Source organism: Triturus cristatus, chromosome 11 (assembly GCF_964204655.1).
Source record: "Triturus cristatus chromosome 11, aTriCri1.1, whole genome shotgun sequence".
Classification (NCBI taxonomy): Eukaryota; Metazoa; Chordata; class Amphibia; order Caudata; family Salamandridae; genus Triturus; species Triturus cristatus.
In genome coordinates, this window is record NC_140594.1 from 522,849,144 (window position 1) to 522,870,124 (window position 20,981).

General features: G+C 48.7%; 1 protein-coding gene across 1 annotated transcript in view; it reads right to left on the reverse strand.

The window, feature by feature from the left end:
* LOC146784506 (zinc metalloproteinase-disintegrin-like VLAIP-B) overlaps window positions 1-20,981 on the reverse strand; it is a 3,216,124-nt gene that overhangs the window by 2,164,179 nt on the left and 1,030,964 nt on the right. The window contains exon 11 of the mRNA XM_085632968.1: window positions 7,538-7,668. Coding sequence (XP_085489094.1) covers window positions 7,538-7,668 — 131 coding nt within the window. The remainder of the gene's footprint in view (window positions 1-7,537; window positions 7,669-20,981) is intronic.

The window sequence follows — 20,981 nt, forward strand, 5'->3', positions numbered from 1 at the left end:
CGTCGTGGCGCCACTGGGCCAGCTCGGGGATCTCGCTGAGGGAGGCAGCCTCGTCGGGGGAAAGTTCCGATGGCCCGGCCTCATCGTCAGGCTCCTCCGTGCCGGAGGAGGGTGGCAGTTCTGAACCCGCAGGCTCGACGGGGGCCGCTGCAGCGGCTGATTGGGCGGTCATGGACCGGGTGGTGGCACAGGCCCATTCGGGCAGCCCTAGCATCCCCAGATGCACTCGGCGCTCCACCTGGGCCCAGGGGGAGCTCTCCAGGTCGTTCCCCAGGAGGCAGTCCACTGGAGCGTCGTCGCGGACAGTTACTTTCAGGGTGCCTGACACTCCTCCCCACTCGAAGGGGATCCGGGCCATCCGGCACATGCTTTCGGTGTTGTCCGCGGTCCGGACAGGGCATAGGACATGCGGCAGGATCTGTTCGGGGGTCACCAGGTGGCAGCGGACAGCGGTCACACTGGCCCCAGTGTCACGGAGGGCTTCGGCCCGTTGCCCATTGATGGTGACCCACTGCTGGTACTTCTGGGTGTTGCTCGGGATGGGGGCTCGGGGCACCATTTCTCGGGTGCCCAGGCATACGAGTGACATGGCAGCCGGTTCCCACTCGGGGGACCCGACGTCGCGGTTTTCCTCCTCTTCTTCTCCTTCCCCCAGGGCTGCGGCGGCTATTTGTCGGGGAGGGGGCCCAGCGGTCCCGTTTCGTCGGTTCACGGGGCAGGCCGGGTCGCTCGCATAGTGGCCTGTCTGTTGGCAGCCAAAGCAGGTCACTGTTGGTCGGGGTCCAGGCCTGGCGATGGGGGTCCCCCTACGGACCAGGGTCGGGGACGTGTGGTTGGCGGCTTGGCCTCGTGGCGGGCTTCGGGGCGGCCCGGCTGGGAATTCTCGACTGCGGTGGGACCCTCCTCCTCCGCCCCGCTGGCGAGGAGGTCCCGTGGTACTCCGTTGGTAGTCCCCCACGGGGTTCCGGGGGACCCGGGTGTTGACCCATCGGTCGGCTTCGGCGGCGAGCTTCCGGGGCTCGGTCAGTTTGCTGTCAAGGAGGTGTTGCCTTAGTTCGACAAAGCAGTTGTTGGCGAGGTGCTCCCAGACAATGAGGTCGAACAGTTCGTTGTACGAGGTGACCTTGCTCCCTCTTATCCACCCTTCAAAGGCTCTGCTGAAGAAGTCCACGTATTCGACCCATGTGGTACCGGGGAGCTTCTTGCAGTCCCGGAAGCGCTGCCGGTACATCTCGGCTGATAGTCCGTAGAGGGTGAGTAGGGCCTCTTTCATGTGGTCGTACGAGGTCATCACCGCGTCGGGGAGTTGCAGCAGGGTATCCCGGCCCTCGCTGAGGAACCTCCCCCATAGGCCGGCACCCCAATCCTTCCGGGGTACCCGATGGGAGGTCATGGCTACCTCGTATGCTCGGAACCATTGCTGGATGTCGTCGTTTTTATAGTACTCCTTGACGACATCCTTGGGGATATGAACCTTTGGCTCGGTCAGTGGCAGAGCGTCCCGGGATCCGGGGGTGCTGGTCTCCCCCGTTTTGGATTTCAGTTCGAGTTCCTTGAGGCCCCTCTCGTGCTCGAGGGTTAGCCGTTTCTCTTCTAGTTCTCGATGCCGTTTCTTTTCTTCGATTTCCTCCTGCAGCTGTAGTTGCTCCAAGGCCAACTTTTTCTCCGCCAGCAGGAGTTCACCGTCCAGCCGGAGTCGTGCGAGTTCCAATTCGTGTGTCCGGACCCTCTCCCGTTCTCGCATTTCTTCGTGGGATAGGCCGGCTTCTGGGATGCTTCATCCCCCATCTGCCGGGGTCATGGTCGGCGGCAGGTTTTCGTCCCGGGCCGAGGTCCCTTCGCCTTGGGGTGGAGTGGCCTCGGATTCTGCCCAGGCTTTCAGGGCTTTCTGCATTTCTTCCTTGGTGCCCAATCCTGTGGTTGGGATCCCTTTGTCCTTGCAGAATTGTTTCAATTCTTTGTGGGTGTATTCTTCCAACCTTTCTTGCTGGAAGGTTGCGACCACGGTTGTTTCTTGGCTGCTCATGGTTCTCTTTCTTTTTCCGTCTGGTTAGGCAGCGGGTGCGTTACTTGCCTGTACGATTGCGTCTGGCTCGGATCCCGTCGCTGGCCACCAAATGTTGGAGGGAGGACCACCGGGGAGTCAGGGGGCCCACTCCGGGGCACCTTCCTACCGCAAAGTTATAGCCGAGCGCCGCTGAGAAGCCTCCTAGGAGAGGTCCTTCTCCTATGATCGTACTAGGCCCAGTAACACCACCACACAGGACTCCGTATCAGTTGCTTATCTAGGTACTTTATCAATAGTAGCACATTCGAAATATTTACAGGGGGATCGAGAGATCCAGAAAGAGTCTCAATGTCTTTGTAGGGACAGGGTAGCGGGACCGTCTTAGTACCAGCCTGGTACGGGGAAGCTCTGCGCCAGACCTTGCGTTAGGCCGAAGGTGTCTCCGGGGATCGGAGCGGCAGGTGCTGGTCTCAAAGCAGCTCGGACGTGGAGAGCCGCGACTGTGTCTGCAGGGCTCGGGTGGTAGTTCCACTTGGGTCGAGCCGCGTCACAGTCAGCAGGGCTCGGGTGGTAGTTCCGCTTGGGTCGAGCCGCGACACAGTCAGCAGGGCTCCGGTGGTAGGTCCGCTTCGGTCGAGCCGCGACGAGGTCAGCAGGGCTCTGATGGCAAGTTCAACAAGGTCGGGCCGAGACAGCGTCAGCAAGGCCCCAAAGGTTCGTGAAGGTCTTTAAGCACGGTGGAGCTGCGACGTAGTCAGCAGGGCTCAGAGCGTGGTTCCAGGATGAGTCTTTCTCCGTAGGATCAGCCGCGATCCGATCAGCAGGGCTCTTGACTCCGGGATACAACTGCTGTCCTGTTGCAGGGTTGCCCCAGATATAGGTCTGGAGCCCTTTGATGTCCGGACCCTTGCACCCGGGGGGGTGGAGAGGCCGGGTCGGGAGCGGCCAGATGCCCAGCAGGAGAGGCGCCAGGCCGAGGAGAGCTGTGGGGCGATCGCACCTAGGTGTGGGAGGACGGTTGGGGGTCCCATCGATACTGCCCTCCGCCGGGAGTGGGGAAGCGTTCACGTGGTACCCCCTGGCCAGTTGTTGGTGCCTTGATGTCGGGGCTTGCTGGGGCCGAGGCCGGGTTGAGCGGGGTCACGTAGGCTGGTGCGCAGAGTCACGTACAATCCAAAATGGATGAGCCCCGAGGTGCAGGGGACCTCGTGCGGCTTGGCGAGGGGGAACAGGACCACGCCACGAGGCCGGCTCCAACAGGACCCTTCTTTCAACCACTATTAGCAACCCCTATTAGCAGCAATCCCTGCCAAGCTACTCCCAACAGTCACTTATGCAAGCGCAGCAATGAGAGTACAAGACACAGTTCTGCTGAATAAGCCGAAGACCAATGCTTACATGCGAGCATTCTACTTGCCCCAAACGTCATTTCCGGCACAAATCCGTCTTGATTTTGGTCTCAAAAATCAAGATCTGGATAGAAGATAAACCACAATAAAATGGTGATTCAAGATATGGCAAAAACAGGATTTCCCACTAAACAGCACTCCATAAGCAGCCCCACAAAGTGACCCACAGTCGCTTATCGCAAATACTTCGAAAATGCTTTCAAACAGTTGGACCTGACTGAATTATGGGACATGAAAATGCCATACAACATTTTCAAAAAGGCGGTGAACAAAGCTGTAAAACCGCACTTGAGGCTGGCAGATAAAAATAAACTCTGCTCGATCTCATGCTTGGATGGTGATTAATAGCTATGGTGCCCTGAAATCAGCAGTGTATCTAGGAATCCCCTTCCTAGCGCATATAAAACACAGGTTATTAGACCTGTGTATTGGCCACAAACCTGCATTGGTGAGATGGCCAATCTGGGACTACAGCGGACCCACAGAATGCAGCCAAAAAAGAGAACTTTATCTACCTAGTCTGTATTTGTCCTAAATTGCGTACCCTTTGATAAATGTTATTAAAAAAGGCTTTTAATGACAGAAATATTCGATCATGCAGAGAAGCTTAATAGCGAGCCTTAACCATGACGACCCACAATTAAACTGGGAACTGGTTAAATTCTTGACACTGGTTCCCATCTGATACATCTTTAAATAATCGCTCGCCATATTCCCTGAGACTGAGGAATTTATGTCAGTGATTTGTATGATCTATTGGGCGTGGGCTGCCTCATTTATCTAGCTATGAATCTGCTTAAGCTTTTTCTGTTAACCATTATTTATAGAATAGGTGTGAACCTGCACGCTATCATGCATAGTTGCATCTTACATGGGACAGGTGGCATTACTCAAAATGGTAGCCTTACTTAGACTGCTGTACTTCTTCACCAACTTACCCCTCTATATTGTGTCCCACTATTTCAAAATACTGGAGGGGCTTATCCAGGAGTTCATTTGGAACGAATCCGGATGCAGAGTGGCACTAGTCAAATTATATCTTCCAACTGACCAGGGCAGGCTTGATGTGCCCAACATGGAGCAATATTATCTTACCTCCCAGTTTCAATGGGCAGCTAGATGGATGGCAGGGGAGCAGGTGTCAGACACCGCTGCAACATCTCCTCAACTGTACAGATAGTCAGTGGCCTTCTCAATTCGGTCCTTTGCCAACACCAGCGTCCAAAGCTAAAAACATAGGAGTGGCTTTTGATACAAAACTGTCATTTGAAGCCCAAACTAAACACATTACTTCCACCTGTTTCTTTATCCTCAAAATGTTGAAGAAATTACTTCCCTCGATCCTCTTTGATCTAAGAAAAAACAGTTGTATCAGCACTCATTTTATCCAGATTGGATTACTGCAATGCCCTATTTGCTAGCGCACTAAAACGCAGTATCCAAAAGCTCCAGATTGCACAAAATGTGGCAGCTGGAGTGCTCCTGGAATGTTCCTGGGTTCCACCAGATTTTAATCCGCTTCTAAGGCCCTGTTTCAACTGCACTGGTTGCTGGTGGCAAAGCGGATCCAGTTCAAACCCCTTTGCATAGCTTTTAAATCTTTGAACAAACTAGGGACAGAGCAGACATCAAGCTTTCTTAAGCCATATGCTCCTAAAAAATCCCTTAGATGAGCCGAGCATGGAAATCTTGTTGTCCCTAGCGTACGCAGGGTCACCTGGAGTGGCAGGAGTTTTACAGTCACTGCAGCCAAACTCTGAAACTCCTTGCCATTCTCTCTTTAAAAAAAACACAAATCTGTTGAAATTTAGAAAGGGCCTAAAAACCTGGCTTTCTAAAGGGTGAGTCTTAACTATTCCAGCTAGCTCTGTCTGTCTGAAGGTAGCACCTAGACACCTCAGGGTATTAGTAGTGCTTTATAAATATATCATCATCATCATTTACCCCGACCTGCACCAGTTGGCACTGTTTCACTTTTTCCACCGTTGTACATGCAAGAGTTCTCCGGAAACCTCTACTACTAGAAGATGCATATTAATGCTACAGGCGTAGAATATATCTTACGTGATCTATACCACTGTACGCACCTGCACTACCCATATTGGGTACACCCAGAGGCGATGTTACTACCTCATCAGCGGAGGTGGTGGCATGGTCGCTGCTGGAGTACAGTCCCTAGTCGGCTTTGATCGAGACAACGAATGTTGCCCTACAACATGCTGATAGTTGATGAGGGGCTGGCCCTGGGCTTGTTCCAACTCCATACATCCCTATTCACTGCACTGAGCGACAAGTTGGGAAACATGCAGAGGGAGCCACACTTACCCCCCCTAAGGTGGCACTGGGAGAGGGAGTTCTCCCGACCATGCACAGATAAGGAATGAGCCTCCATACTCCGGAGCCCACCATACGTCCTTCTGGAATGCATGCTTCCACCTGATCTAATACTACATCACTCAACAGGTCTATCTTACGTTGGCAAAAATTTACAAATACTGCTGGCAAATGGACGCCTGCTGCCCTAGATGCCACTTGCTAGATGCGGATCTCCTCCATATGTCATGGTTCTGCCCTTGCCTTTATACTTATTGGTGACAGGTAAGTACTACATTTACCACATACACGGGCACACAAACTTGCATGAATGGGAGGTCTGCCTTTTATGACTTATTCATATGGGCAAGCAATATAAAGTTACCTCTTGATTTTAAGACCTCAGATAGTGGCCAAACTATTTTTCACCAGGCAATTGAAGTAGCCTGAACCCCCAATACTGGCGTGGTACCGATCGCTGCTTATGTGGGCACAGGGCAAAAGTGCTGCGCTACACAGGAAAGACGCCTTGGGATTCCACAGGGTCCCTATCACCACACATGGGTCCTCACATTGCATGACTTCCAACAGGAGAAAGCCACTGACTCGGGACAGGAGGACGTGACAGGAGGGGTGACTTGGTCGGGCGAACAGTTCGATGACACGGGACGTGCCTTGTGGCTGATGCACTTTTGCAAGAATAGTTTTGTTTTACTCACACAAACACTGCATTACACATGAATGGGAACCCTACACAGAGAAGTCACCACACCACTTTATGCTTGCCAGGAGCTCATGTGGGACGGAGGTAACCGGGGTGAGCCACGCTGAGTTGCGTTACATTACTATTCTATAATGCTTTGAGCTTTACATGTTCCTTTAGACATTGTGATGCACATCTATGTCATTGAATTATGACGAGACTTTGTTTCTACCAGGATTACAGACAATGAGCTGTGACAGGGAAATATGTTGACTGAGTTGAGCGCTTCACAGAGCTTTAAATGTAACCTTTATTCGCTACGTACATTCATGTATCCCGCATTTTGTATTGTGAATATTGGACTTTCCAATTCTAATTGTGTGCATCAGAATTGTTTATCATCCCGACAGCTTCGAAGTATAGTTCACAAAAAACCAATGAAAAAGATTTAAACAAATAAAAAACATGCATAGTTGCACTTTCATCTTGTTTTTAGATTGCATTTGTAATGAAACCCTTGTGATGACTTTAATTAACTAAAACAATCAAGTTTAACATTTGAATTTGAAATTTGATATGTTTTCATTTTTTGAAATCTTTTTGCAGGTAATTTTTTATAATGCAAAGAGAAGAACCACATGTGGATCATAAGTTTTTTCCTGTTCACCACAAACCTCTTCTAGATCTACAGAATCATTGTTATGATGGGCTTTTGACAAGTTCTTTGTTTTTCCTAAAAGTTCAACTCATGAGGGCCGGGGTTTTCATTTCTGTTATCTTTATGGTCAGCTAATAGGGATGGAAACAGGGAATCTCTACAGCAGGGGTGTAGGAATGGGTATTAAACACCCCCCATCCTTGATGCTGCTAATTGTATATCCTTCAACACAGTGCTCACCATTATTGGTAATGAATGTAATTTGTGTGAAACAGGTTTACGGCTAAAGGCAAGGGTGTTATTCAGCGCGTCTCTGCAAGCCCAATCTACCAGTTCATTAGTTGAATTAGTTCAAAGTCAATGGCAACCAAATAAAGTAGCAGTACACACAATAGTATCAAATGATTAAGAAACAGTTAGCATGTTAAATTATATTAGCATCTAACCTCAGTGAAGCTGCCATGATACAACTTTGGTCCTGGCATGTGCAAGAATCAGTATCATGTCCCATTCCAAAGGTATGTCCCATCTCGTGTGCTACTGTGGCTCCCACTGAAATGATACTTGAGGAGTGGTCCTGCAAACAGGAATTAAACTCAGCTATAAACAAGAGCTTCTGCAAACTCAAAGACACAGAAATCAAAAGATAAACAAAGAATGAAACTTAACCTATAGCGTTAACACCAACCAACTGTTATCCGCTATACCTCATCCAAAATAATACATTTTGGAATTTTTTGAAATTTCCTAAAAAACCTCCGGCAAAAAGATGAAAATTTGTGTCGTGCCAGGATGTAAACCTTACGTTTGTAGGTTTCGCCTGCAAAGCTTGCATTGTGCTTGTGAAATCTCTTGTATTTAAGATATCTCACAAGGGAGCTCTTATCACTTACCATAGCTGAATTACTGTGTTCCTTTGCTTTTGTGTGGAACTTTTTTTTTGTTAACTTCCCCTAGCTGCACACATTTACGATACGTCTATTAAAGCTGTTCACATTGTTTCAGCCCCATTCACTGTCAAGATAAGATTTCTTCCTACGGAAAAGGCAGACCGCTTCTAACACTATGCTGGAATGCATGCTTTTTATTATTAAGTTTTGTAAAGTAGATGCTTCAGCCTTAAATAGTTTGTGGAATTTCCTATTCACGTCTCAGTACCTTTCTTTGTACTATGTAGGCACAATCAGATTGATTTTTTCAACCTAACCTATTTGGTCATAATGATTAATTTCTAAATGTAGTAATAAACATTGCATGTTAAAAATAAAGTTAATATACAAGAGCTATGTTAGATCTTACTACTAAACAGGCAGCCACTAATGTAGTTACCTTGCAGAGAACAGGGTCATGATTTGAACTGTGCAGCAGGTGCAGTAGCACTGGGCCCAAAAGTTGTCAGAATTCCTCTAAGCTTTTAATATTGCTATATTTGACTACTAAACACACAGTCACATTTGCAGCTACCTTGCAGTTAAAAAGGACTTGATTTAAATGGTGCAGTGGCACCTGGGCCATAAACTCTAGGGACCCCACTAAACCCAGATTATTGCTGAAATTCAAAATTAAACAGGTAGTCACAAGTGCAGTTACCTTGCAGACAACATTGTCATGATTTCAATGGTTCAGCAGGTGAGTGACAACAGGAAAAAAAGCTCTTGGCACCCCACTAAACACCTAAAATTGCTATATTTTACTACTACACAGGCAGTCACAAGTGCAGTTATCTTGCAGGCAACAGGGTCATTATTTGAATGGTGCAGCAGGTGCAGTGGCACCGGGCCCAAAAGTTATCAGAACTCCTCTAAACACCTAATATTGCTATATTTTACAACTAAACAGGCAGTCACAAGGCAGTTATCTAACTAGCGCCAGGGTCATGATTTCAATAGTGCAGCAGGTGTAGTGGCACTTGGACCAAAAATCGAGGCACCCCACTGAGCACCGATTATTGCTATATTTTATTCCTAAACAGGCAACCACAAGGGCAGTTCCCTTGCAGACAACAGGGTTATGATTTGAATGGTGCAGCAGGTGCAGTAGCACCGGTTCCAAAAGCTGTCCGAACTCCTCTAAACACCTGACTGTGCTATATTTTACAACTATACATGCAGACACAATTGCAGTTAAAAGGAGCTTGATTTGAATGATGCAGGAAGTACTGTCGCACCGGGGCCAAAAGCTCTAGGAACCCAATTAAACACATAATATTGCTAAACTTTACTACTAAACAGGCAGTCACATGTGCAGTTATATAGCAGCCACTCGAGCCATGATTTCGAAGGTGCTGCAGGTGCATTGGCACCAGGGACAAAAGTTGTCAGATCTCCTCTAAACACCAAATATTGTTAATTTAACTACTAAAGAAGCAGGCACAGGTGCAGTTACCATACAGGAATTAGGGTGCATGATTTGAATAGTGCAGCAGGTGCAGTGGCACCCGGCCCAAAATTTGTCAGAACACCTCTGAACACATAATATTGCTATTCCGTTAATTAATTCTGTTATTTTCGTCTTTCATTTTCTTTTTCAAAATGTTGCTATTACTTACCCGCACTATACCACTAGTAACAGTACTATATATTGCCCTTTTGTACATAAACAAGTCCTAACACTTTAACAGGCTTTCTGTAACTTATATTATACACTACTCAGCAAGCTACAACTTACAACAAAAAACATATTATTGTTAATCACGTAGGAGAAACCTAATGCATTTACCAATGTTTGTTATTACAAACAACTTTGCACTTCAACAAGTTAAACTCAATGATATTTTAAAAGGGAGAAGACAGCTTGGAAAATTGACATTACTTCAATGAGACAACATGGTCAGATGTTAAATAATTAGGTATTGCGCACCTGCACCCAGTGCATAAAAACAATGCAATGTGACATTATGTAAAGGAAGCCCTTTTGCAGAGTGTAGAGGCACACTCCCTCAGTAAGCAATTGTGTCCTTCTCAGTCAACACATGGTAAAAGATGGGTGTAATCTTACGCCATAGGCCCAATGTCATTGAGGGCATAAAACAGCCTCCCTAAATGTAGAGGCAGCCGCTTGCTGAGCCCACCATTGAAGTGGACGTACACATAGCCATTTTAAGGATTTTGGAGGCCTTGGGCTCAGTCATATTCTGTGGACCCATGTTCAGAACAAAACACACGGCGAGGATGACATTTGCATTGGGTATATGGTGTTTTGTTTTATATTCACTTATTACCTGTGCAAAATGGATGATAGCATGCATAATTTCAGTATTAGAGTTAGGTGGGTGTCAATGTCACGGGCTTCAGACCTATCACACAGACTAATACTGTGGTTTTTGTTTTAGGACTGAAGAGCACTGTAAGTTACAAAGATCTTAATAGAGGCGCTTCATGCAAATAAAATGTGCCACAGGCTACTCAAATCTTGCAGGCTCAGACAGCGATTTTTACCAAGATGTTATAGCCTCGGACTGTAAAGCTTCTTCCTGGGTCAGAGGTCAATCTTGTCTTAAAAACAAGGGGCCTCATTTACAAGAGGCCTGCGTTGCCCGAGCTTCATCTTTTATGACGCGCTGGTGGCACAGGCCATGCAATCACATCTATGAGGTGACGCAAAGCATGGCCTTATAGATATGGAGTAAGGCAAGGCAGGCACGGCACTGCCTGCCTTGCATTACTCTATGTCAAGGAGGCGTTCCATGGGTGTGGCAACACCCACGGGTTTTTATACATTCCCAGATTTATAAGGATCTGTAAACCTGGGAATGCTTCAAAACAGTGTAACTCCCCAGGAGAGGCGTACAAAGAAGAAATAACTTTATTTTCCTTGTTTTTTCCTCTTTCTATGTAAGCTGCATTCTGCAGCACACATAGAAAGAGGAAAAGTCCTCCATTTATTGTTTTTGTGCAGGAATGTGTACAAAAACAATCATGTCAACAACGCACACACCCTTGCACCATGGTGCAAGGGTGCCTGTATTGGTGCTAGGCACCAATTTGTGCATGGGCGCAGGAAGAAGGGGCATGAATGCTCTGTATTTCATTAATACAACACATTTCTGCCCTTCCTTTTTGACGCAGGGCAGCACCTCAAGAAGCCTTGCGACTCTGCTCTGCGCCAAAAAGTTGTAAATTAGGCCCTGGTTTCTAACATATGCATCTGCTCAATGGGGTTTTGCCATGGCTCCACTACTTCTGGAACATCTCACTAATCCTCACTTTGGTCGTTTTTTGACTGGATTACTGAGTTTATACACAGGCCTTGCCTACGTTTCTCTCTCACAACCCTAGAGAGTTCAAACATATCAATTAGATTGTAAAGATTTTACTGGCTTGGTTATATAAAAGGTCTAGGATGCACATATAACATCACAATTTTTCAGGTTAGAGAAATTTTACAGGATTGATAGAGCGCTCAACGCTCTTAAATTGTAGGGGTGCATTATATTCATGTACGAACTACACTCGTATATATTCGATTTAGGTTGAACTTTGTGCATACTAAAACGAAGTTTATATATCATTATATGAAAATCTGTAGAATGAAATTGTGACGCTATTTACAGGATTGATTAGTATTTCGCACATATTTAGAGAAATTATGATATTGTGCATGTATATAATGATTAGTAGGTAAACCAAATGTGTTAATTGTTATAAGATTCATATAAAGGCCTGTGTAATGAGTGCATAGGTTAGCCAGAAATGCAGGCCTAACTTTTGTTTTTCTTAAAGGTTTCATTTCTCCTCGTTTGCTCATAAGTCAGGAGCTAATTAAAATGTATGTGTGTAGAAAGTTCTCTTTTCACCCCTACTGCAGGTGCAGGAAATTGACCTCGTTATTTCAGATTTAAGAAGATACATGGGAGGAGAGGAAGGCCTTTGAAGAGCTTGGACAGAGAGAAGGGAAGACTCCTTCCGTGCCTTTTAAAACCTGGGAACCAAGCCCGGCGGACAGAGCTGTAAACTTAATTGGAGTTTGTGGAAAGTTACTCAAAGAGAGTGTTCAGGGAATAATGTACTATGTGATCTGTTAGGGGAGTAACTTTGTATTTTTGTATTAGGCATACCGACAGATGTGCAGGGCTTCTGCTTTTGACTGAGGAAGGAGACCATCTAAGAACGAGTTCAGTAGCTTTACGCTACTTGACCCATTTAACGTGAGTGCACTTCTAAGGAAGTCAACACATGCTGACACCTTTTGGGAAATTCTTCTGAGAAATAGGAAGGGATGCCACTTTAGAAGTAGGGGAGGGACAGATTATTCTTTTAATTTCGGAAATACAAATGAAAAAGGATCTGGACACGGTGTCTATACTACTAACTGTGTTCTGATTTTGGAATTTATTGTTCTGTGCCTATTGTGTCGTATGAACTATATTCATAGGTTCGGCTCTGTATTAGTGTTCATGTATCTTTACACCTTGATTTTGAGGTACATCTATATTCTGTTGTTCCTGGCTTTGTAATAAATCAGAAAAAGCTAAATTTGGAGTCCATAGTTATTGAAATTGATGGGAGGGGAAATGTATAATTGGTAAATTGTTTTCTTCCCTCAACCCGTCTTAGCAGGCAAGAAAGACCATCGGCCAGAGATTCCGGCTGGGAGGAAACAGGAGGCTGGTGGTGGTCCAGTAGTAACCACTGCAGGCCGATCCAAGGAACAGCACACAAGCACAAGGATAATCACCTCCTGCAGATTCCTTCAGATACACGGACAGAGGTTCTTCTTGTTGTCCAGGAGCAATACAAATTGTAGGGGTTTCAGCACAGATATTCATACCCCAAAAGTCTTTGTTCTCAGAAGCTACAAGTCACTGAACACAGCCAGAACCAGTTCTGCCCAGTCCTGGAGCACTTTGTTTACCAGCTGCTTCTTTCCTTTCAGAGTGCAGGGCAGAGACATCAGACGCACCACAGGAGGTGGAGCCATCATTGTGGAGGGAAGGCACAGCCCTATTCAGGTCCCAGGTGCAACTCCTCCCACCCATCTAGATGCAGATCTCTATTCACCACTGGGACACCTCACCCTGTCTCCTGAAATTCCCCAGCCCTGTCACTCCAAAACCAGACAGCCAATACACATAACAGCAGAGCACACTGGAAGGCTTAGGCAAGAAAATACCTACTTTCTAAAAGTGGTATTTTCAAACACAGAATATAAAAATAAACTTCACTAAAAGATGTATTTTAATATTCTGAGCTCAGGCATACTAAATTCGTGTTTCTACCATGTTCTTTGGGTCAGTTAGGACTATAGAATGTAATAGTCAAACTGCAAATTCTGGCCTATGGAGAACAGGTAGCCTTACAGTAGTGAAAAACGAAATTAGGTGTAATTCACTACCAGGACATGCTACACATATCAGAGCAGATCCTACCTTACACATACAATGCACCCTACCATAGGGGTGACTCACATGATGCCAATGGAAGGTTCAGGGGATGAGAAGTGGGTGCACTTCACAGCCAAGATGGCAGTTCTGGACTGCACACAGACCCTGCAGTGGCAGGTCTGAGACACGCTTTACAAGCTGCTTCTGTGGGTGGCGCAAACCAGCGCTGCAGGCCCACCAGCAGCATTTGGTTTACCAGCCCTGGGCACACACAGGCCATGCTACTAGGGACTAACGGGTAAAGCAAATAAGCCAATCATGGATGTACCAATTCACATGTCATATTTACAATGGGAGAGCATATGCACCTTAGCACTGATCAGCTGTGGTAAAGTGCCCAGAGTCATAAAGCCAACAAAAACAGGTTAGGAAAAATCCAGGAGGGAGGCAAAAAGCTTAAGGATGACCCTGCAAAAAGGGCCATTTCCAACAGTTCAACAACGCCCAACAGGCCGACGGCAGCAAAACAGCCAGCCACATCCAAGTCCCTCACACCTGTCCTGGACATCACCACAGCCTAGTACCCCGGTCCACATATGTCAAACATAATGCGCAGGATCCGCTGGAGACCAAGCAAGAACCATACGCCATAGCTGGGTGCACGCACGTGTTGTGGGCAATCCACAGCACACATGTCACACCTGTGCCCCCTGCCGACACAGCACACAATCGCCACAACAGAAAGCACACGTCTGGCATCAATGTGCAGGCAGCAAGCGAACACCGTGGAACCTCCACCAATCTCGCCTCCAAATACCCAGCCACTGTGCACGATTCCTCAATCCTCAGTCTATTAGCAACCAGCGTCCCCAGAATGGCACCAAGGGAAATGCACAGCCCCTTGGCAAGTACCAAATGAACACCCCACTCACCTCAACTCCACAACCATGCAACCCACAACTCTGGCAATGCACACATCACAAAATCAAAACCAACATGCAAAACAACATGCCCACCCACCAGACACAACAGGACAACTCACAATGGTAACCTGGGCAAGCCGTGAACAGGAGCCATCAACGGCATGACACCTCAGCCACACACTACCCGAATGTGGGGAGAGGTGGCAACCAGGCATGTGTGAAGGATACTGGAGAACCATGATTGGGGAACTACACAATGCCTTGGAGTGGCGGAGATGTGCTGGACAGACTGCAGTATGCAGAACACACCCATATCCATGGTGACATACACCTCTGGTGTATGGAGTGTAGTGGACAGTGGACACAACCATGTCACTCCGGCCAGTGAGTATTTTGCGGAAATGTTGCCTGTTACGCCCCCCCCCCCCCGTAAGCATGAGCGGAGTGGGTTGGCCCGGCGTACGCCAGGCCAGCATAGGGGTGTGAATAAAAAGCACGTAGCCATGGGCGTGGTCTTCTTCCAGAAAGCCCAACGTTTCTGCCAGGGTGGCGCTGCTCACCACGCCACGAGGCCGACGCCGTCCTCGTGAGCGGAGTTGCCTGCGATCCTGTGCGCCTTCCGTACCCCGGCCCGCTGGACCCCGAAGCCGTCAGGCCCGCCCTTACGCAGCCAGGCCACACTGATCACCTTCAGACACCGGCGTGTGTCAAGGAGGGCCCACCACGTGCCTGCGCAAGCTCCAAGCCCGAGGCCCACGAACTTGGCAGCCTCCTCAGACCATCATGGGCTCCGAGACAGAGGCCAGCTTTAGTCCATTCTCGTTGACGTACTCTACTGCCGCCTCCGGCCTACACCACGGTCAAGTAGGTCACACATTTAGAACTGAGACTTGATTACACCATGGCAGTGAAGATTATTTAAGGCAGAGTTCATGTCACTAAACTCCCTTTGATGTGGTGCCACCAAGTCTGTGCATAGCATTACAACCACACGTCTTTGTGGGCCTACACGGATTACTGCCCTCGTCCTACGCTGCGCATGAGTAGGTCACAGAATTGGAACTGAACATCGATTATTCAAAGGCAGAATACATCTCCTCGCACGCCAGGAGAGGTGTATGAGGATGATGCGTTCCGGAGGGAAAAGGATCATTGTTACGGAGGTGATCGAACACTCTGACAACTGCCCTTGTGTCACCAACTCTGTGCATTGCCAGCCAACGACAGGAGGGTGTGGGCCACTGCTAACTGCTGCCTCCAGCCTACACTGCGGTCCAGTAGGTCACAGAGTCTTCATTTAGCGATGGCAGAGTTCATATCAGTGTACCGGCATCATCGCAGACTGCATCCCCTCTCAGCACCGGTACCACTAAGTCTGTTACCCGACATTCATGGACACTGTCTGGTCGTACCTAGGTGGCGTCTGAGTCTATGGACTGGACTAGGGGCTAGTGTTCATCCTCATGTAGCGGATACCAAATTGGTGGTGAAAACGAGGCTGGCGCTTTCCACTCCTCCATTTGCTGCTGCCTGATAACATCAGACCTTCCGCATCATGCCCTGGAGGACACCCTCCTCTGTCCCCCGCAAGCCCACGCCACATTCACCTTGGACATCGATGAGGACCCGCTCACTGCGCATGGACCTACCTCACTGCACCGCAAGTCACCGTCCTGTGGCAGGGTGTCTGTGCCGGCCGCTATGCATACAGGGCCACTAACTCTGTGCTGGTCAGGTCCGAGACCCCTTCTTCTGATATTGGATGACCTCTGGGGCGATGGCCACAGGGTCATTAACGCCATGTGTCTGTGGCCCTGCGCTGTCCGCTGCATCTGGCCTCAACTGCGGTTCACCAGGGCTCATACATCAAATCGAGGCCTGACCGACCCGGACGTCGCATCACCGCAGGACCACCTCCAACAGCCATCTGCCAGAGTAGAACCGGTGGTCCTGACGGATTTACGGAATTGCTCACACCTTTCGTGGATGCCATCATAAGTTGGATACCCTGCTCAGCACTCCAGGTGCCACTGACTCAGTGCACCGCAAGCCAGCGTCCATTACTGATTGAGTTTTGTGTTGGGGAGAGGTTGCGCAGCAATGTCACCCCAAGCAGTGTGGGAGACCTGCGATGCTGATGAGGCAGATGATGCAGGTCTAACACACCCCACTGTATCTACATTAGGAATGTCTCGAAGGGACACAATCAGAGACTTTTTCTTCACATGGGCGCGCTCAGCCAAGGTGCCCCTACCTCAGTGCACTGTGACGCACGGACACTTCTGTTTGCATGTTGTGTTACCTCTGGACTTTCTCCGGTTCCCTCCATGTTGCTCAGCAGTTGACTCTGTCATGCAGGTGTTTCAGTTTCCGTTGCTCTGGTGTCCACTGTTCAATTGGTTGCCAACACCAAACACTGCATGCGGGCTGGCTTGCACTCACCACACACACACATCCAGCACAGGCGTCACTGTACATGTGGCCCTGCCAATAAAGGGGCCGGGCGCACGTGCCCGTAGCCAGTACAACATGATGTCTACATGTTTCCCTGTGGTCTTGTTGTATGCATGAGGGCCCTGTGCCCTACAACATTACATTGTGCTGTGTACATCGGATGCAGACGTGTCACTGCAGGCAGCGGGTTGGAGCTTGGACATGGAGCTTTGTCGTCACCCACTCAATTCGTAAGGGGAGTGGACAGGGGCGTAGTATGCAGGTTCTGTACTGTGAATGTGCATCTGCATGTGTCTCTATGGCAGGGTGGGTCTCCTTTGTGGGGGTGTGGGTGGTCCCTGAGGGTGATAGACACCAACGTATGTGTTCTAGTTCGCCTTCCATGGTTTCGGCACCCACCCACACCTGTTGGGCCACCTCGTTCTGGCATGCTGACACCTGGCATTGGGGCGCCATGTGTAGGTGGGTGAAGTGTCGTGAGCCAGCTGTGCTTGTGGGTGCTTCCTGCTGTGTGGTCTGTTGCAGGCTCTGTGATCTCCTCTGCGTAGCTTGTCTGCCCTGGTCCTGATGGTGGGTTGCGTGGGATGTCAATGGGCTGTTGTAGGGTGTCCGTGTCGAAGGTGTGGTGGTCCTCTCCGGCATCACAGATGTGTTGTCTTCTGTGCTCTGCTGGAGGTGTTGTGTGCCCCTCTGCAATGTGAAGGGGAGATGCATGTTGACATTGTGTTGACGTATGTGTTGGCACATTATTCTGATTTACATGCAGACTGTATGGCAATGTACATTGTGACTGTTTGTGAGGTGCTGGATTCTTCTGTAGGACAGTGTACATTTGGACTACATGACGGATGTGAGTTCGTACGCATAGATTTCTATTTCACAGTTTGCTGCTCTGTCTGATGTAGTAGGCATGTTTCTGTGCATGTGCGGAGTCAGTGTCCTCTGTACTGCAGTGTCGGCTATGCACATTGTACCATGTTGTCGTCAATGTGGGTGTGCTGTTCTTGCTATTTGTGTGTTTGCTGCAGTGTACCAAGGGGATAAGGGACATGTTCCTGGGTAATTGTGGGTGTGCAGTGTGCTACACCTCGTTGTGCCTGTGTGCCATTGTGCCCATCTCCCCCCAGCCCCCCAGTCCCTGTTCGTTACTCGCCCTGTTGATGTTGTCAGGTCCTCTCGAGCTGTGTCCGTACTCCATACTCCTTGCACCGTCTCCACACTCATGACTGTGGCCTCGGTTTCCTCCAGCTCCTCCTGTGTTGCTGGACTGCCACCTCCTGTTGCCGTTGCTGCCTTCCTGTTGGCAGCGGGTTTGTGCCTGGTTTCGGTTGTCATGTCATGCCGGCGCCTCTTGGCCTCCTGGATTGGCCTCCTCAGCACTCCGACTGCATTCCAGGTGGTCTGCTTGTGGGTCAGTTGCTGGTAGTGTTCTGTCACCTCCATGATGCTGGTCTTGTTTTCCTGCACTCTGCACCCCGTCTTCCTCTCCCTCTTCTCCTTGGCCTTCCCCGAGTCCGTTGTTCCTTGCTGGTGGTCTGTGGGGGTTGTGGGATGCGCGTTGGCATCTGCGCTGGGTCAGTTTGCATTCATGTTGCTACGTGCTTTGGCTTGTTTCTGGTGTGTTGTTTCTGTCTTTTTTGTGGTGCATTTGCCTGCCAGACGAGTGGTATTTGGAGGCCTTTGGCTGGTTCTCGCAGCTTTTTGTACCACGTTGGCCTCCTTGCATGTTTTTTTGCGTTCGCATTTCGCATTTTTGCGGCATGCCGTTGGATTTTGCGCAGCCAGTTGACGCGTTATATGGTGACTATCGCATGCTACCACTGCGCTGTGAATACTTGGTTGGCACAGCGTAATTTTCCCGCGTTGGGCTGCGATGTTGGAAGTTGCGTTAGGCTACTCTTGAGTTAGTTATCACACATTCTTGTGAATATACCCCCTTGATTTTTTATTGGGCTTACCTGGTTGCTCCAGACGTGCCCTGACTCTCCAGTGCTTGGAGAGTCAGGCCTTGCTGGTCCACACCGTAACCTGTTTCCTCTGACCGCATGGGTTGCATTTGCCAAGGCTTGTTGGTGCTCCAGCTGGACAGCGACCCCTCAGCACTCGGCATCCTTTGTGGGACAGCTCATCTCCGGATCCTGGTTGCCCTCGACATCTCCTGGTCCCCGTGGCTGCAGAGTCAAGCACCCCTTCTTCACTCCTGAAGCACTCAACATCGGTGGGCATTCGAATACCGAGCCCCTGGTCACCTGAAGTGACCCAGACTCTGTCCCCTCTGCTTTCAGATTCTTCTCACCTCGAATCCAGGCTTGGATTCCACCGGACATTCTTCGCCCTCCTGGCAGCAGTACTTCTTTGCAACTCTCCATTGAAAACGTCGAAGGTTTCCGACACCACTTGACCCCTATGCATCCGGCTCCTCTGGGATAAGAAACACGGGTACTTCGGTACTCACTGGTGGGTTGGCCTTAGAACCTCCTATGTTCCAAAGGGTTTGCTCGAAGTCTTCTTAGAAGTGTCCTTAACTTGTAATTTTGCAACTGCGACTTTCCCATAGAGTTCTACGTAGCAGGCGTCTGTGTTTCCTCACTGCACCCGTCCCCATTGGACTCCCTGTTTCAATCCTCCGAGTGGTCCTTGGGGTCCCAGTGATTCTACGTGCTATAGGCACAGTGGCTAGTCAAGTTGTTGTTGTTATACAATTTGTTTAGTATATGGTTCGGTCTCCCCCTAGAGCCCGTTGTATATTGTGCTATTTACGAATGTTCTATTGATTCAATATTGTGTGCTTTGTGCCATAGCCTCATGTAGAGACTAGTAGAGAGTGTTATATTAGTAAATACATATTTTCATATAAACACTGTGTGGTTCTCATTTTATTTAGTCATTTAGGAGGTGATATTCTGGTAAAACAAGCTGCTTTACATTCTTTCAAGATTAAGTCTGAAGGCTGCTCTCCATAGCTACCACTAGGAGAGCTTTCAATAAGGTTATATTTGACCTCATACATCATAAGGGTCGTGTGTACTGGTACAGGGTGCCCACTTTAATTAGTGGACAGCATATACCAGGTCACCTTCTCAAAAGCCATTTCTCAGTGAACAACGTGTTTACATAACTCAACAAACTAACAAGACGCTTCGGGTGCAACACTTAGTACAAAGCGATGTCGAAGTCACCTCTTGGGGAGCCTCTCATATGGGCGGTGCCCTCCATCTCTGTCCTTCCACACTCAACCCCGTCAGTGTTTTTCTCTTCTTGTGCTACACTTGGCACTGCCGTGATCAATCTGCTGCAATCAATGTGATTCCACTCGGCACACACAACTGCGGGTGCTGGCATGGTTCAGCCCCATGCCAGCACCCGCAGTTGTGCGCGCCGAGCGGAACCACATTGACTGCAGCATATATATATTTGAAGAAGGCAATATTGATTTAGAAAGCAAAACTCTCACTAACACCCTACAAGCTGCTATTGATCAGGTAGCTCCAGAACGTAACGAAAGAATTAGACATAAAGGCAAGGGGGCCCCTTTGTTTAACGAGCAACTGAGGGAAAGGAGTTAAAGCCTTCGTCAAGCCGAAAGACGGTGGCAGACAGCTTATGACCCAGCTGAGCTAACAACATATAAATCTCTACTCACACTTTATAAAAGAGCCATCATATCTAGGAAAGCTGAGTACTATGCAGCGCGAATCACCGACGCGCGTAATATACAAAAGGAGACTTTTAAGATCTTGAAAGAACTCAGCAAAAAGTCAGATGCTAACTTTGCAGTAGCACCCACTGACTGTAATGTCCTACAGGCTTTTTTCCTCCAGAAAGTAGCAGACATCCTTCTAGAGATTGAAAACATTTGCATTACCACAAGCTCCCTGGAATTGTCCACACCCCTACCCCCCACCGGCCATCTTCTCACCAGCATTCCTTAACTAGACTCAAGGGCTCTAACACTCTTGGCCAATGGCACCAAGTCAGGCTCCCCTGTCGACCCATGCCCGCCACGGATCTTCAGAATGGCACTGCCTGCCTTGGAAAGCCAGATTCACACCCTCCTGAATAATTCCTTGGCGACTGGCCTGGTCCCCGCAAATTTGAAGGAGGACAGAGTTACTCCTCTTTTGAAAAAACCAGGGGCAGACAGGACCGTTTAAAAAAATTATAGGCCTATCTCCCAGCTTCCCTTCCTGG